At 35.0% G+C, this 18,694-nt stretch overlaps 2 protein-coding genes across 3 annotated transcripts in view; both read right to left on the reverse strand.

Annotated features, from left to right (window-relative positions):
- Window positions 1–7,921, reverse strand: part of xirp2a (xin actin binding repeat containing 2a) — a 62,499-nt gene extending 54,578 nt beyond the window's left edge. For both annotated transcript variants that reach the window (XM_005165785.5, XM_021477013.2), the window contains exon 1: window positions 7,594–7,921. In XM_005165785.5, coding sequence (XP_005165842.1) covers window positions 7,594–7,779 — 186 coding nt within the window. In that variant the 5' untranslated portion in view covers window positions 7,780–7,921. The remainder of the gene's footprint in view (window positions 1–7,593) is intronic.
- gpr155b (G protein-coupled receptor 155b) overlaps window positions 1–18,694 on the reverse strand; it is a 698,693-nt gene that overhangs the window by 143,217 nt on the left and 536,782 nt on the right. The window lies entirely within an intron of this gene.

An 18,694-nucleotide genomic window follows, 5' to 3' on the forward strand; every position in this document is an offset into this window, starting at 1 on the left:
CTGAAAAACTGAGTTCCTGCTTGAACTATTGCAATGCCTTACTAGCTGCCGTTTCCAAAAGTAACATCAATAAACTACAATATGTCCAAAACTCAGCGGCCAGAATTCTGACAGAGACAGAGAAATCAGAGAACACATTACTCCTGTTTTGGAATCTCTCCGTTGGCTACCATTCAGATTTCGTATTGATTTTAAAATCCTCATGCTCACAGTACATACAAGGCCCAGCATGGTTTGGCTTCACTCTGTCTGGCTGAACTCTTAACTTGGTACTCCCCTTCATGTGACCTCCATTCCTCTGACTCTGGTCTTTTAACAGTGCCCTCCACTCGTCTACGTTCTATGGGTGACTGAGCTTTCGCATCTCAGGCTCAGAGGCTCTGGAACCCTCTACCCCATGACATTAGACACGCTGAATCTTTTAAATTGTTTAAATCATCCTTAAAAACTTTACACCCGCCATATTAATATGGCCTAATTTTGCCATATTGTGCCAAACCCCACACCACACACCAGCTGATTGGTGGAGAGAAGACAGCGTGATGCAGCGTTTTTCCCGGGAATCTCCCGCATTTCAGACCTATCTCCAGCCACCCTCCCATTTTGAAATTTCTTTTGTAAAATTCCTGTAATTTCACCTCCAAGTTCCTCAGTTTTTTGGTACAGTCTATAACACCACCGGATTGTCCACTTTGGTACAGTGTCCAATTGTAGTGGCTGCCTGAAATCCAGTGTATAGTACAGTTACTTAGCTGTGTTTTTCAGACACCTTATCCCCATATATATATATATATATATATATATATATATATATATATATATATATATATATATATATATATATATATATATATATATATATATATATATATATATGTATGTATATATATATATATGTATATATGTATGTATATATATATGTATGTATGTATGTATGTATGTATGTATGTATATATATATATATATATATATATATATATATATATATATATATATACACACACACACACACACACACACACACACACACACACACACACACACACACACACACACACACACACACACACACATATATACACACACACACACACATATACAGTAAGATTAGATTATGAAAGAGATTAATTAATCATTTATGGGACAATGATAATTGAAACTAAACAGCATTGACTAACACTTAGGTATGGGGAACAAATATTCACTATTAATCATTAACATTTGACTTAATGAACACCTAACGTAAAGCGTATTCATAGTAAGGTAGTAGTTGTAGGCATTAGAGTTTGACATGAATATAGAATATGGTCTTAATTGTACATGGCAGATCTACAAATGGTGATGTGCTAAGCCATGTTTATTTTACTCTTATTAGTTAATATAAAACTACCTATGTTTAATATGCAACATAACTAAGAAATAAACATAGAAATGCATATGGGGAACAAATGTGATGAACATTGGACAATCCTGATGTTACTGTAGAAACCTACAGCTTTACCAATTGCTAACACACTATTTTTCAAACTGGGCTGGTTTTATCAAAATACTTAACACAATTCACAAAACCACACACCCAAACTGAAAATTAGCTCATATATCCTGCAAAATGAAGCACTGCAAACAAAACTACACATAGCATTATCAAAATCAAACGTTTGCATGAAAGCACACACTTCATTCATATTTCCAGATTTTTGCCAACACACTGTAGGGCATAATGAAAAGCACCCCCAACTTTAGAATGCTTTGCCATAATACTAAAATATGTATCAGATTGTTCACATGCACATAAGTATTTGTAGGTACACACACATGCTGTTGCAACATTTTTTATTTATATTTATTTTATATATATATATATATATATATATATATATATATATATATATATATATATATATATATATATATATATATATATATTTATATATATATATATATAGGGCTTGGACAATGCAGGCTAAATATTTTATTTTACAGTAGAGTATATTGTACAGGAAACTTGTACAGTTCATGAATAGCTGCTGTCATACACTAAGTAAAGAGGTGTCACCCATATAACATGGGGTATATTACATGTGTACTACATAAAATTTTGGTTACCTATCTGTTCTCCAGTCTAAAGGTCCGGATAACAGGGCCGACAGTAAAAAGACTCAAGTTTGATTGCACTCTCTGTCCAGCTTCACGGATTGTTAGCCCATGTTTGATAACATGATCTACTAAGGTTGCTCTGATTTTTTTTTTAAAGTGTTTGTCTTCTTTGGCCATGAAGTCCTCTACCTGCTCCACCCCTACCTCCCACTCTTCCTCCCCCTCTTATTCTCAACCTCTTTCTTCCTCTCTCTGCAATGTCTTCCATTGTTGTTGTAAAAAAAGGTTCTCACCTGTTTTTTTTTCATAGTGCACTTACAACCTGATTAAAGTGTTAACAAATAAATAATTGATTAATTAGCTCATGTAGTGTCATTTTAAATGCCAGCGTTTTAAAATGGCAAACGTGATGCAGAGAATTGTTTTCAGTGCAGTTTAGAAGTAAAGAGTTTCATTTTAAAAGGCAAAATGTGTGTAAAGCAGAAAATGTGTTTAGATTTTTGGAGACTTGCTTTGAAGATTTGCTCTCTGTGTGTCAGTTTGAATAATTGTGCTGTGCAAGTCATTTTAGTGTGTTCACAATTGGAAAAAATACTGCAATCAACCTATGATAAAGTATAATTGACCTATATAATAATAAAATATAACAAAAAACTACATTTTTTTTATTTTTAATTTATTTTATTTTTGAATTTGAATTTATTTTATTTAACAGGGACAAAGCTCATTAATAAACAGTAAAACTGTAAATAAGCCTGAGTTAGACCTAAAATAAAAAACACAGTGATAATATGTGTTGTATTCCAAAAATATCATAAAAAATTGAACAATAACATTTAACTATCTGTTCCTATCTGTTCATGTGTGTTGTATGTGTATGAGTAAAATCAAACTATTCTAAACTATTCTAAACTATTCTAAACTAAATTCTTTTCCTTATCTTTATATCTCTATATCTCTCCTATTTTCTTCTGTTGCTTTTACTCTGCCCACACACACACACACACACACTACCCACATGCAAATTATAGGGTTATTTATACCAAAGCCAAAGCCAGTGTTGCAGAAAGAACCCCAAAATAAGTTTTAAATAACACAGTGAAACCTTTTGTGCATGTGTGTGTATAAGAATGTCAGCGCACAGTTGCTCAGCTTCCCACAAGTTTATTGCCAGTAGCTGCTTCTGTTGTGTTGCTTTATTGTGTGTATTTATGTGTTTGTGTAAACTGTATTTCCAGATTATGACTTTTCTCTCTATCTCTATCTCTCTCTCACTCTCTCTCAGTGAGCTCCCAACAATTTAATTGAATGGATTAAATGTTCCTATGTAAAAAGGCCAACAAAACAAATGCTTTCCAAAGAATGAAAACTATGAAAGACACAGATTTCACTTGATCTCTCTCCTAATCTGCTGACTCTATTAATCATTTCATACTCCTTTTACCTATCCTTGTATCACGTCTTCCTCATTCCTGTCTCATTAATTTTGCATTCTTAACCATCCCATCAGTGTCACTTCACTGAGCTGTGACTGCTGAACACTGAACATCCAAAGTATGGTGATTAACAGGACTAAACTTTATGTTGGTTGACCAGTTTCACCAGGTTAGTCATGTTGGTAAACAGTTACAAACCAGAATAGACCAGTGTGAACTAGTCTGGAAAGTTATGTCAACCTAAGATGTTTTTGCTTAACCTGTGATTATGCATTGAAAACAGAAAATCTACTGTAAAATTGTTTACTTAATTTACTGCTTTACCGAATAAATAGTTGGAGTCAGAATTGTTAGTCCTCCTGAATTATTAGCCCCTGTATATTTTTCCCAAAATTTTTGTGTAACGTAAAGACGCAGAGCGGATTTGAACGCAACAACGGGGATCAAGTCTGGTGAAGAACGATTCCAGAAAGCAAGTACAAGACTAAAAACAAAAGCTAAAAAATAAAATAAACGAGAACTATAAAAACCAGGACGAGAATGTGGTAAAATCTAAAAACATAGCCAATCATTCAGTCAGTGGTCAGTCAGTCAACAGCGGCCTCTGTTGCTAATACGTGAGAACAGCAGTCGTGAATGGCACTCGCGAGAGAAATTTTAGATCTGAAAAAGTGTACACAGTTTGCGAAAACAAAAACTGCATAAAAACATAGTTCCTGGGACGTATTTTACTCTTTTCAGAAAAGTATATAGAGGTACGTAATCATAATGAGCCTGGGTTGAATAATATAGACCTTAAAATGTTTTTAAAAATTTTTAAAACTAGCCAAAATAAATAAAATAAGACTTTCTCCAGAGGACAAAATATTAGAAAATACTGCGAAAAATATCTTTGCTCTGTTTAACATCATTTGGGTAATAGTTGAATAAGAAAAAAAAAAAATCACAGGAGGCCAATCATTTAGATTTCAACTCTATTTGTCCAGTGTTTTTGAATTAGCAAGATAAAAAGTAGTGTGAAAGTAAAAATAACAAGATATTTTACATTGCAGAATCACTGAAAGTCCAAAGAGTAAAAATCCAGGTCACATTGCTTTTCCTTTCAAATCATTATCTCTCACTTTTAGCACATTAGCATGTGACTTTCACACGCGTTTTTCACACTTGGACTAGTTAGCCCTGAATCATTCTAAACCCTAAATTAACCTGAGTTATCTTGTTTCAAGTTTATATAGTCATGGGTATTTATAAATTGCCATTTCATACAGTTCTGTGCATTCTTTGGGTTCACATTAGGGGTGTGAATTAATACAGATCTCACGATTCAATTTGATAACGGTTATCAGGTCAGCAATTCAGTCAAAAGCACAATATGTAATTTTGTTTTATTAAAATGAATGTGTTGGGAAGCCAAGTTGATATTGTTTGACATGATTTGTGCTGAGCTGAGTTTGTTTTGACGCTTGCAGGTGTTAGCATACAATCATTAAAACAGCTATTGAAGTTTCTTAAGTTAGCGGTATTTCCTGCGTATTTTATTTGTGAGTAACACGCTTTCTATAATCTTTTCCAGTTCATGTTTGCCAGCATGTTCATAAAAGAGATTAAATTTTTTAAATATTAGGTGCATTTTTAATTATCAGCTTTTGTGTTTCTTTTTTCTCCCCCATTTATGTTAGTTTAACAAGCTAGCTTGACAAATGACATCACAGAAATGTCTGTAGGCTATGATCAATTATGGTCTAATAATGCATCAATGCAGAATTGACATCGTAAAGACAATTTATTTCATCACTTCAATTTATTTTACATCATTATTGAATATTTGTGGTGTCATTGATTTGATGATTTCAGCATTGCGCATTCTCAAATTGCCAACGAGTAAAGTTTTTTTCCCGTGTCTGGCCTTTTTGGATTATAAAGGTAAGTATAAATCACCTTTTCGCTCCAGTTCACTGTTTTCACTCAAATGCTGAACTTACTGCTCATATACAAAGCAGAATGTTGCAATGAGCGCTAAAAGATAAAAATGGAATAAAATTGGGGTTGAGAACAATAAACCTCAGTTAAACACATTGTGAAAAGCTCTAAAAATTACACCACAGAGACTGGAAACGTAGTAAGTGCAAATCGTTTAAAAGTAATACTTAAATGCAAAAAAAAAAAAAAGATCAGGGATAACAACCTGTCGCTCATAAAAGTCATTGATATGCAACTGTTTATTAGACCTTATACTTTGCCAAATATTTTTATTTTTATTTTTTTGGAAATTCATGGATATAAGCTATTATTTGAAGATATTGGGGGAAAGCTGAATTATTTTAAATAACAGCCTTCTTTTCTTTCTGTTCATCAATTTAAAAGATGTTTCATTTTTAACACTGCTAACAATAACAACCAATGTTTCTTCTCAATGATTTCTCTTATCATAAGACAATGAAGACTGGATAAATCAGCTTTGCAATCAAAGCAATACATATGTAAATATATAAAAACAGAGCACTAATTAAAAATCTAATTAATATTTCACAATATTATTGTTTTGTTATATTTTTGATAAAATGAATGCAGCCTTGGTGAACAGAAAGACTTTACACCAAACAAAAACTTTTTAATAGTGGCGCAGCTTTCTAAAATTTAAGCAAATGCACAATCCCATGTTATTTATTTTGTAATATATATCCAATTTATTTGGCTAACTGCATTTCCAACTCATTATCTGTTACTGTTTGCATGTTAGCAACTTACTGTTCATATACAAAGCGTGATTTTTCAATGAGTACTAAAAGATAATCCTCAGTTAAGCACATTGTGAAAAGCCCTAAAACTTATACATCCCAGACATTAGGAAAGTAGCAAATGCTTTAAAAATAATACATAAATACCAAATTTATTGGTATTAAATACCATTGTTCAAAGGTTCATGGGGAAAACGAAATTATTTAAAAGAATGTTCTTCTAAACTTTATGTTCATCCATTTAACAGACTGCTAATAATGAGCAATGATTTCTCTTATAATGTGACAATGAAGACTGGATGTTTCAGCTTTGCAATCAAAGGAATAAATATTGAAATCTATTAAAATGGAGCATTAGTTTAAAATAAATTGGATTAATATTTCACAAAATTGTTTTGTATTTTTGATCAAATGAATGCATCCTTGGTGAACAGAAGACACTTTACACAAATGCATTAATGAGCCCAATTAACCAAAAACTTTTTAATGGTTGTGTAGCTCTCTGAACTGTACGTTTGTTTCACAAAATGCACAATCCCATGTTGTTGTTTTTGTAATATGCCCAATTTATTTGGCTAACTGCATTTCCAAGTAATCATCTGTTACTGTTAGCTACTGAATAGGATCTCACAGACAGAAGTCCACAACTATTTTAAACAAAGAAACAAACAAACAAACAAAAACTAATCATTTAAATACTAAAGAATGATGTTAAGGGAAACAAACAGGCCCTCAATAAATGTCAGAAATATTTAGATTTTATTCAGAACACTAGGCAATTAGCATCTTATCAAAGAGGTCACACTTTACATTAATGTTTCATTAGATATTGTATTTACTATTATGAACTAATTATGCAGAATACTTGTACAGCATTTATTAAACATAGTTTTACATTTATTACTGCATAACTATGAACATCCACATTCATGCTTGTTAACAATAGTTAATACACCATGAGTTAAAATGAACAAACAATCAGCAACTTTATTTTGATTGACTAATGTTAACTAACAAAAACACTGTAATAAATGCATTCTTCATTGTTTGTCCATGCTAACGAATGCATTAACTAACCCTTTACTAATAAAACCTTATTGTAGAGTGTTACCAGATAACTGACTAGTTTGCAAAGTTAGTCATTGAAAAGAAACACTTTCTATGCTCTTTCACTTCCTCTTTCTCACTATGAATTGTCTCGTTTTTTGCAGCCACAAGTGAAATATCATAAAACAAACTGCACTTGATCAGCAGACAGACTCAAGAGCACACGACTAATCGTCTCTCCATTCTCATTCTTTCTCTTTCGCTCTGAGACTCACCACATGTTGCGCCGGCGGCTTCTCAAACATCTGCTTCAGGCTCCTGAGCGGGATGTCAAACTTCTCAATGCGCCTGTTCTCCTCCAGGTCCTCTTTTGCGTCCGCAGGCCTCAGGGTGAGAGGAGACGAGCGAGTGAACTCTCCTTCTTTCGACACCTCGGGTCCATTTCCTGATTGAGTTTCCATTGTTCAGGAAACCAGATATTCCAGCCTCCCCCACGAGAGCAGAAAAGAGGACCACGATTAAAAGACTGGACACAGAAAGAGAGAAGGAGAGAGAGAGAAAGCGAGAGAGGGATGTGGAGGAAGGAGTGCGTGGCACAGTTGTGGTGTCTAGGAGGCCGAACCAGACGGACAAACCGAGGACAGCCTTGAAGGAGGAGAAAAAGAAAGAAAAGGGGGAAAAAATGCTGCTGTGAACTCATGCTATGAGTTTCCTTCCAGTAAACACAATCACACACACATGGAGAATGCCAGAGTTAAGGGTTTCAAAGCACTGCAGTCGAGTAAAACATAATCACACACACAGACACACACACACACACACACACACACACACACACACACACACACACACACACACACACATGCAACCCTGCCAACAGGAAACGAACATCACCCCTGAACAAATCATGGAAACCTGACCACAGCCCAACTCACGGCTTTAACACCAACACCCTTTCCTTTCAGCACACACATATTTCCGAACAAGAGATTGCATCCTGCACAGACGGAACATTTCATAAAAGGACCATATTTAAATAAGGATAAATTACCTGAAAAATACAATTTGCTGTTAATTTACCAGCCTGATATCATGAGCAAATGTAAAAAAAAATTACATATTGGCTAAAAAAGTATTTAATTCATGCAATTTCATTCATTCATTTTCCTTAGTCCCTTTATTCATTAGGGGTTGCCACAGTGGAATGAACCAGCAAATTATCCAGCAAATGTTTTTACACAGCGGATGCCCTTCCAGCTGCAACCCAGTACTGGGAAACATCCATACACACTGATTCACACAAATACACTACGGGCAATTTAGCTTTTTCAATTAACCTATACCTATGTCCTTGGACTGTGGGGGAAACCGGAGCACCTGGAGGAAACCCATGCCAACACAAGGAGAGCATGCAAACTCCTTACAGAAATGCCATTGAAACTATATGGGGCGGTATAATGCCGTTATTTTTCGAGCTTACCAGCTGACCGCTTACCTTCATATGAACGGCTTTCCTGCCTGTTCGTCCAGTAGTTCGACATGTATGTTGGTGGACTTGAGACGCAAAGAGGAGTTGACCACGGCAACTGGGTTCGAGTTTGGCGAAGAACAGTTCTAGGAAGCAGATAAGACAAAAAAAAGAAGCCAAAAAATAAAATAAACAAGCAAATAACAGAGTGATAATGTGGCAAAATCTGAAAACGTGGTAAAATCAGTCAAGGACTTTTATTTTTTTGGATTGCTTTTTAAAACTGTTGGTTGGGTTTAGGGAAGTGGGTGAGCGGGTCAATAGGTGCTTTTGAAAACACTATTGATTGGGTTTAGGGAAGGAGGAGGTTGGGTCAGTCAATCGCTTGATCAGTCAGTCATTCAACAGCAGCCTCTGGTGGATTTACGCAAGAACAGCAGACACGAATGGCACAGAGAAATTTGAGATCTCAAAAAAAAAAACATACACAGTGGCCTCAGGTGGATTCAAGAAAACAAAAACTGCAAATAAACTTACCTCCTGGTATGTAGTTGGTGCTCTCCAGAAATGTATATAGCAGTATGTTTTCATAGCCTGGGTTGCTAATAGACGTCTAAGCATAAACGGCTTACCTAAAACAAAGCTAAATTTGGGCTGTCAGAGAAAATCTAATAGACTTCTAAGAATACTTTAAAACCAAATACACTAATGAATGACTACACTTGAGAAGTCTGTCTAATCCGCCTATTTGATGACTAGCCTAGTTTTGGACTATACTTAGATGCCTTTACTGACAACCCAAATTAAGAATTGTTTAGCCAAGATGTCTGTTAAATACAAAAAACGTATAAAGGCAAAACTAAATAATACCTGTAGCTCAAGGTGATACATGAAAGTATGTGCAAGAAACAGAACATTATTTACAACATTATGTTGCATACTGTCGCTTATTTTTATTTGTTATTAATCATTCATTTTCTTTCAGCTTAGTCCCATATTTATCAGGAGTCACCACAGCGGAATGAACCATCAACTATTCTGGCATTTGTTTTACACAGCAGCTGCCCTTCCAGTTGCAACCTAGTATTGGAAAACACCCATACACATTTGCATTCACACACACTCATACACTAAGGCCAATTAACTTTCTCCAATTCCCCCTTGTCTTTGGACTCTGGGGGAAACCGAAGCACCCGGAGGAAACCCCAGGAACATGCCAACTCCACACAGAAATTCCAACGGGCCCAATCGAAATTTGAACCATCTTGCTGTAAGGTGACAGTGCTAACCACTGAGCCGCCGTGCTGTCCTTTTTTAATTAATACTGCTTTTTTGTTTTTTTTAGTGGACTATACACTACTAAGAAGAAATGTGTGCAGTTTTTGTGGCTGATTTTAACCTTGCACAAATGACGTAACAATTTTTGAAAATAAAAACTATTGAGAAATTGCAAATTAGTCAAAATACAGTGATTTTATGTTAAAATTTACAACTGCAAACCTCAGAAAGGTGACAAAACAACTTTTATGGGAATAATACACGTTTTATATTACACAAGTTAGGTTTATTCAACAAACAGACAAAAACACGAACAAAACATTCAGCTTTTGACTTACTAGTATTAGTTGCCTTTCAAAATATATTAAACTTGTTTTTGTTTTGATAAATGTTTGATCAAACAAATTGTGCACTAACAATTGGAATTAAAATATCTTGAAAAGCACAAAGTTTTACTGTTCGTGTGTGTAGAGGTGTATTTTAGACCAATGAGATTTCACTGTGGGCGGAGCAAAATTGACAGAAGGACAAAAAAAAAAAAAAGAGTTTTTGCATGGAAGAGAGAGTTTTTATGGGTTGTCATTATATCACGCTGTGCCTCGTTAGAACATTGTGTTACTAGAATGCACATTTAAGTTTGTTTTTACAAAGAGGAATTGTTTCCTGTGGTAATCAACAACATACCATAGATGCTGTTGATAGAGCCTAACAAAAACAGCCTACTGCTGGACCGTATTCCACTGTTTATTTGTGAACAGTTTTATCACAAATGTCTATAACTAACAGGAAATGGCCATAGATGGATGGGTAAAGAGGAAAAGTAGAGAATTCTGTGATCGACATTACTTAAGTATGAAATGAAAACAACTCCAGGCAGGAGTCATGCACTGTAAAGCCTGATAAGTTAAGTTAACTCAAACTGTTTGCAGCAAACCATTTAAGTTGGAAACAAAATGGTTTGAGTACTGTAAACTTAAATATTTATATATATTGAGTCATATATTATTAGTGTTGATATCGTCAAACATTTAGAGTATTCTTAACTTAAACATTTTTAAACAAGTTCAGTAATCAGATCAGAATATGACTTCAGTTAATAGAACGAATTAAGTCTTACCAACTAGCTACTCAAAAGGTTTGGTATTGCCTCTAGCATCAGACTTAAGTTAACACCTAAAATATATACAGCGGGGAAAATAAGTATTGAACACGTCGTCATTTATTCTGGGAATAATATTTCTAAAGGAGCAGTTAACATGGAATTGAACCAGGGCTTAAATTGTGCCGGAACACGCTGGATACGGAACCTCTGAAATCTGATCCGGCACCTCATTTTACAGATCTCCCTCTTCAACCGCCCTTCTCCCCCGTCTGCTGTTCACTTTAGTTTTTTTCTCCCCAACCCTGTTTACTGCCATCCACGACACCCCTGCCTCGCTCACTTTCGTCCACGACACCCCTCCGTCATACTCCCCCACCCCCACCTCCGCTCCCCACTTTCGTGCGCAACTGCACTGAATTGAACCAACAGAAACATGAAAATAAAACAAAATAAAAAATCTATATTGGATTCAAGTCAGGGGATTGGCTAGGCCATTCTACAGCTTGGTTTTCTTTCTCTGAATCCATTTGAGAGTTTCCTTGGCTGTGTTTTGGATCATTCTCTCGCTGAAATGGCACCCTTGCCACCCTTCTTTTATCATCATCATCATCCTGATAATGTATACGTTGGACTGAAGGCACTAATATTAATTTACACTGATGAAGGGCAGAGAGTTGCTGAATAACTGCAGAGAGATTTCAGCTGCTGTCTGGGCTTTGACTGCCTTTCTAAACCTCCCTTTCTTCATGTGTTCAATACTTTTTCCCAGCATCATTTCATTTTATTACGTATAATTTGTAAACTAGTTTGATTTGTTTTCTTTGCACATATGGATGTCTTTGGTTTTTACCAAGCTCTAGTGAAAATTTCAAGTTAACTTCACCTTTAGAAATACGTTTTTTGAGAAAAATGGTGGCATGTTCAATACTTGCTGTAACTAATTCACTCATAACTCATTCGGTTTGAGTTCTGTTTAATATAATCCCTGTATGAATTACCATAATTCCTTTTTATTAAATCAAAGTAACTTTTAAACAAAATAAGTTTAACTAATTTCATTTAGTGATTTTCATTGCTAGGTTTTACAGTGTGGATCAGACAGTGAACGAATGACAGATTTTCACGTTCACCTTCTGATACAGACTGTAAAGCACGGTTGATGAGGCAAAAAGAACGAGATCGCGAGCAAGGAACTGGAGCGATAACGGGAGAGAGGGAACGACGGGGTCAAGTTAATGCAAACTAATGATAAGAGAAGTAAGACGCGTCTGTAAGGAGAGAGAGGATGAGAACGTCACAGAAATGCATTATTCAACCCACAGAAACACAGCTCACTTACAGTCCTGTCCACTCATCTTACATACTACACACACACACACTCCAGACACAGACACACTCCAAAATACACAGCTGAAGTTAACTCATTCATGCAGACATTCAGCTGTAAAAATTAAAGACATCTTGCATGAGGGCCAGATAGTCAAAACATCACATCGTGTGCTTTGTCTAACGATATTGTACATTTACACAACACTGTTTCACTGCTAAAAACTAAAAGCTATTTATTGAGGCTATACTGTAGGTTTCTGTCATTCGTTTGCACAGCAGCTTCGATTTGTAGCCCTGAAAATTCCATTACAAAGTAACATCGCCATCTACTGGCCTGGCATGCATAATATAATGTTTAGGCAATTACACTAGTCGGTTTAAGTCGGTTGGATCAATTTAACGGAATTTTCATCTGTAATCAAAACAATTCAAAAGCACAACAGAAAAACGTTTCCATGTTAAGTACGCTGTTGTCATGTAAATATTCCCTATACTTAGTAGATTAGCCAAAAGATGAGCCAAAAAATATTAATATTATTCATATTAATTAATTGGTTTCTTCTGTTGAACCCAGAAGAAGATATTTTGAAGAAAACTGAAAACCTGTAACCATTTACTTCCATAGAAGGAGTGGAAGTCAAGGGTTAAAGGTTTCTAGCTTTCTTCAAAATATCTTCTTTCAACAAGAAACTCAAACAGATTTAGAACAAGTGACTGAATTTCATTTTTGGGTGAACTATCCCTTTAATAGTAACAAAGAAATAGAAATCATTCCAATTTTTATGTAAATGATGACATAAATTTGACTTTTCCAATGATCTATGCTTTTAACCCAGCAGGCACAGGACGTCAACATGACATCAGATTGGTCATTGCATTTCGTTTCAAAAAGAAAATCGGGCTGACATCAAAAGCCAACCACAGGCTGACCTCAACGTCTAACATTAGACTGACGTTGCATTTTGGTTACTTTTTAACGCAACCTAAAATCAACCAAATATCAACATCTAATAATGTTACAGCTTGATGTTGTGTGAATGTTACCACTACGATTTCTATCAGATGTTGGTTTTTAGTTGCAAAGCCTGATTAATAGATGTCAATATGACATCGGTTTAAGATGTTGGCTTAATGTTGAATTTCGGTCACTTTCCAACACAATCTAAAATCAACAAATTGTCAATGTCATTTTTACATTGTTATTGAATGTCCTTCGATGATGATGACCTAAATCTAACCTAATATTAATGTCTTATTATGTTCTGTGTCTGTTGGGAATCCAACAGCACAAAAGGAACTGAATAAATATTAAATGTTAAGATATTGGCATTTCAATCTTATTTTAGAGATAAAACAAAAGGAATAATACTATATATAACATTAATTTCTAATTATTTAAAAGCATCAGGTTAAATAATGCTTAGTATTTTACTAGTAAAATGTTAGTTTTGTAAAGCCACAAATAAAAATTAAGCAGCAAATAAAAAATAAAACAGTAAAGTTGCTCATGCAGAGCCTCGAGGAACACCATGAATTATCACAGCTTATTCATAGTCAAAAATCTAGAAAAGTCTCAGTGAAGTCTTCTCATTTCAGTCTTGTAAAGATTTTCTTTACGATGGGAAAAACACAGTCCTCCTAAAAGAGGAATTTATGTGTTGTAATTTGCGATCTTCAGCAGTTTCGTCCAAGAATCTTTAAATGCCACTCTGTTGAATTGTACTCTTGTATTTTCAATTTCGTGAAAATAACCATTGCTAGTCAGACATCATGCAATTCACTGATATGAAAACATACATATGAATACAGTGTAAATTATTCCATATGACCACATTGTACTGTATGTCTCAATTCTTCACAGCCAAAGTATGTGCTTCTGACCAGAAAAGAGCACTGTTTTGGGATTATTAATGTTTTTCAGGTTTATTTCTCTTTCTGCCTCCCCTTATTTGACCTACATGCTTTCTACTTCTTGCAATGTGAGATTCCACTATGAAACACAGCTGAAATAGTTAAATACATGTTCGCTTAAAGCAAACACATGTAGTTTTTCTCCCTCTCAAGGGACCTGCTAAACCGCAAGCTTGAACTTTGAGCCATTAGGTGCACATTTATGTTACAAAGAGGAACATTTCTACACTCTGTTGCAGTCTGTTTAGTTTGATAAATGTCTGTATTTTCTATTAACACAAATGCATATGGTAAAACAGTTTTTTCCTTCTTGAATTTTGTTTTTATCCCACATATTTCCCACATTTTACATAATGGAAAAAGTGAGCTGCTCACATTCAGAAGCAGTTACTCACAGCATTTAAAGGACTACCCACTTAAAAGGTTTAACAGAGACTTTCTGACGTGATTGACCCATGTTATATTACACAAGCCATAATTCTGTAAATAAAGACTTAATTTTTATTGCACATAAAAACAAATATTTCAGAAATGTAGAGTTTCAGTAAAAGGTTAAAGGTGCCACAGGATGATTTGACAGTAATATCATAGATAGAAAAAACATTTACACTGTAAAAAAAAAAAAGTTGACTCAACTTAATTGTTTTCAAACTCAACTACTGACTCAAATATTTTCAACCCAATTACTGCACTTGACTCAATGTAAGTTTAGTAAACTCAAAAATGTCCTGAACCTGGTTGCCTTAAAATTTTAAGTTGAGTCAACTTTTTATTACAGTGTAGGTTCCTCAAAGAAGTTATTATATTTTCAGAAACTGTATAACTTTAATGCTAACTAAAAGCTTTTAAGTCTAAACAATTTAGTGTACATTATCCTAAAAACGTGGCCACAGTAATCGTTTGGAGAAAAATCTGATATTGTGGCAGCAATATTGAATAACTAATCTGTAGAACTATTTTTCACAATGAAGAACCTTTTATTTAAATTCACCAGCTGTATTATTACTAAAATAGTAGTACTGTACAATCATGATTTTTTGTTATATAGATTAACATTTGTAATAACTCCATTTTTCTACAAATACAATGGCTAAACTATGGTTGTTGTTGTTGTTGTGAAGTCATTGTAAATTTGTGGTTTCCTTGGTTTTACTAAAAAAACAGTTTTGTATACTGTTTTGTGACAAATAAAATCAGTAAACATGTTTTTTTTAACATAGTAACCAAAAACGTACTATTATTTTTGTACACTAACCATAATTTAACCATGGTATTATTTGTAGGAAAACTGTTTTACAAATGGTAATCTAAACACTGGGTGGCATGGTGGCTCAGTATTTAGCACTGTCACAGCACAAAAGTCACTGGTTCAAGTCCCGGCTGGGTCAGTTGGCATTTCTCTGTGGAGTTTGCATGTAATACTTTTATTTGCGTGGGTTCCCTCCGGGTGCTCCGGTTTACCTCACAGTACAAATTCATAGGTACTATTGAATAAACTAAATTGGCTGTAGTGCATGAGCATGTGTGACTGCAAGATTGTTTCCCAGTACTGGGTTGTAGCTGAAAGGGCATCTGCTGCGTAAAACATAGTTGGAATAGTTGCCGGTTTATTCCGCTGTGGCTGATTAATAAAGGGACAAAGCCGAAGGACAATGAATGAATGAATGAATGAATGAATGAATGAATGAATGAATGAATGAATCACCTAAATCAAGGGAAGCTTTTTGGTCTTTTTTTTTTTTTACAAGATATTTCATATTTTAAAATTGGGTTGTTGCTAGATGGGATAGAGCATCCAGAAGTTATTGATAATTAAAATTAATTCAATTATCTATTCATTGTAATTTATTAACGCCTACCCCTAAACCCAACCCTCACACTCTCAAGGTAATGTAAAAACAGTAATTTTACAGAGTAGGTCAATTATTCATATTTGTATTGAATTACCAATTAAATTGTATTTAATTAACATCTACATCTACACCTACCCTAAACCCCTCACAGTAATGTAAAAATATGAAATTGTTGTACAGCAGGGGTTCTTAAACTCGGTCGTGAAAGGCCAGTGTCCTACAAAGTTCAGACACACCTGAGCTAGCTAATCAAGCAATTACTAGGCTTCTAGAAACATTCTTGCAGGTGTGCTGAGGCTAGTTGAAGCTACAATCCGCGTGACACCGGCCCTGCAGGACCGAGTTTAAGAACCCTTGTCGAATAGTGTCACAAACATTATACTATTTTAATGTGAGTAACCTATCTGCAGCGGTATTAAATAGAATTTACCTCAAGATTGCTGAATTTCTAAAAATGGGGTCTCCAACTCACCTGACCATCAGTATTTTCTGCCACCTTCCACTGACCATTATTTAATCGTATTAGTTGATCAATTCAGCGAACAAAACTTGACAAAAAGCATAAGCTGTGGCTCCTTTAAGACAAAAATAATTAAAAACTGTTCCTGATCATGTGGCGCGACGCCCGCTGCTGGTGAAGGGCAAACGTCCATCATACGACACGTGTCGACCATTCAACCACAAGATGGCGCCGCGCACTATTTACAATCAGACTTTATGGAAAAGCTTCTGGAACCAGTACCACTAACCAACCCCACCCTTTATTTTGAAGTATGAATTGGTGGAAATATTAATTTGTCTATCCGTGATGTTATCGTTTATTACTCGTCTGTCGTCTTAATTCATTTGATTTAGACACAAATATTACCGACACCTTATCACTGACCTTATTAGGTTGCAGATAAACACGCTTATCTGCTGCGCCAGACATCAGGATAAAAGACTAAAATAAAGGGAGAAGGAATCTGAGTGACATGGGAAAACGAGGCCGTCTGTCTCTCTGTCTGTGAGAAAGCATGAATGAGAGGGGATGAGAGCTGCTGGTTGGGGAAAGCCTGCTGAAAACCCCAGAGCACTATGGGTAGATGCTGTGTGATCAATCAGTGAAGGGTGTACCGTGATGTCAGGTTGCTAGGCAACAGGAAGAAAGGCACTCCAGCAGGGTCACTTCTGATTACAGAGTGTTTCTCCACACAAACACAGACACGAGCGCACGCACACACATACACACAATTATTATTATTTTTACTTCCCATAGACGTAATGAATTTTATACTGTACAAACTGTATATTCTGTCCTCTATTCCAGGAATACAAGGCACATATACACATATATTAAGTCTACAGTATGTTGAGAATAGCAGTAGGTGAGTGATTGCAGGCTAATCTCACCAAGCAGACTAAATTTAGAGCTTCTTCGTTGGGCGGATCTTACCTCTCTTCCTGCTCCTTCTTCCTTCTCAGCTTTTGACGTCCAGAAGTGAAGTGGGTATATACATTTCTAAAGAGACTATATCTATTTAAAAAAAAATAAATAAATAAAAAAACTGTATATGTTTCTTGCCAAAGTGTACAGCTTGTTCTAAAATGGTCAAGACCATACCCAAGCTTATAGACTTTTTTCTTGAAAGAAATCTGGATGTTTTTGACAAAAAATAGAAAAATAAATAAAATCAAAATGTGAGTCTACAAATTGAAATCTCATTTAAAACATGTAATGTTCGGTAAATTATATCATATTTATTTTTAAACTTCTATTAGTTAAATTATAAAATTAGTAAAAAATAATACAAAAATACTAAATACAAAAATGTGTTTTAAAGTCGGAAACATTTGGCGTCCCCCCCTCCCTTGCTCAATGTTTTGATCCACGGCGTGTCTTCCCGCCACTTTTACCTCACATACTGTACAGAAGTACACACAAATCTTCAGAAGTAGTGGAACTGCTGTAATTTGGCTATCAAATCTATTTAATTAATTTGAAACAACATATGAAATGGTTCTTTTCACTTGCTGGTAGACTGTTTGGTGTTTAATACCCTTGTTGGACATTAAGGTAAGTTTCAATTGAAGATGGCAATTAATTCATCATTTGTTGTTCAAAATGTTCCAAATCAATGCAATAAGTCAGTTAATTGAACTTCAACAGAGGGACCCTGTCAAACAGAATTCTATTTTAGTCATCCACTTCAACTTAAAACAATAAAGTCTTTTAGAAGGATAACGGTATGGTATTTATGGTACACTAGCACTAGCTAGCAACAGAATGTGGTTGTTCATTACACTCTACGAGTCTGCCAAGTAGAATAATAGCCTTTTTATATCATGACAAGTACATTTATGGCTGTATTATTTATGCCCCTTTCAAAATCTGATCTTGCAATATTTTCTTGTGTTTATTTTTCCATACCCCATCCTTTCACTAAGTTCATTGC

This window comes from Danio rerio, chromosome 6 (assembly GCF_049306965.1).
Source record: "Danio rerio strain Tuebingen ecotype United States chromosome 6, GRCz12tu, whole genome shotgun sequence".
Lineage (NCBI taxonomy): Eukaryota > Metazoa > Chordata > Actinopteri > Cypriniformes > Danionidae > Danio > Danio rerio.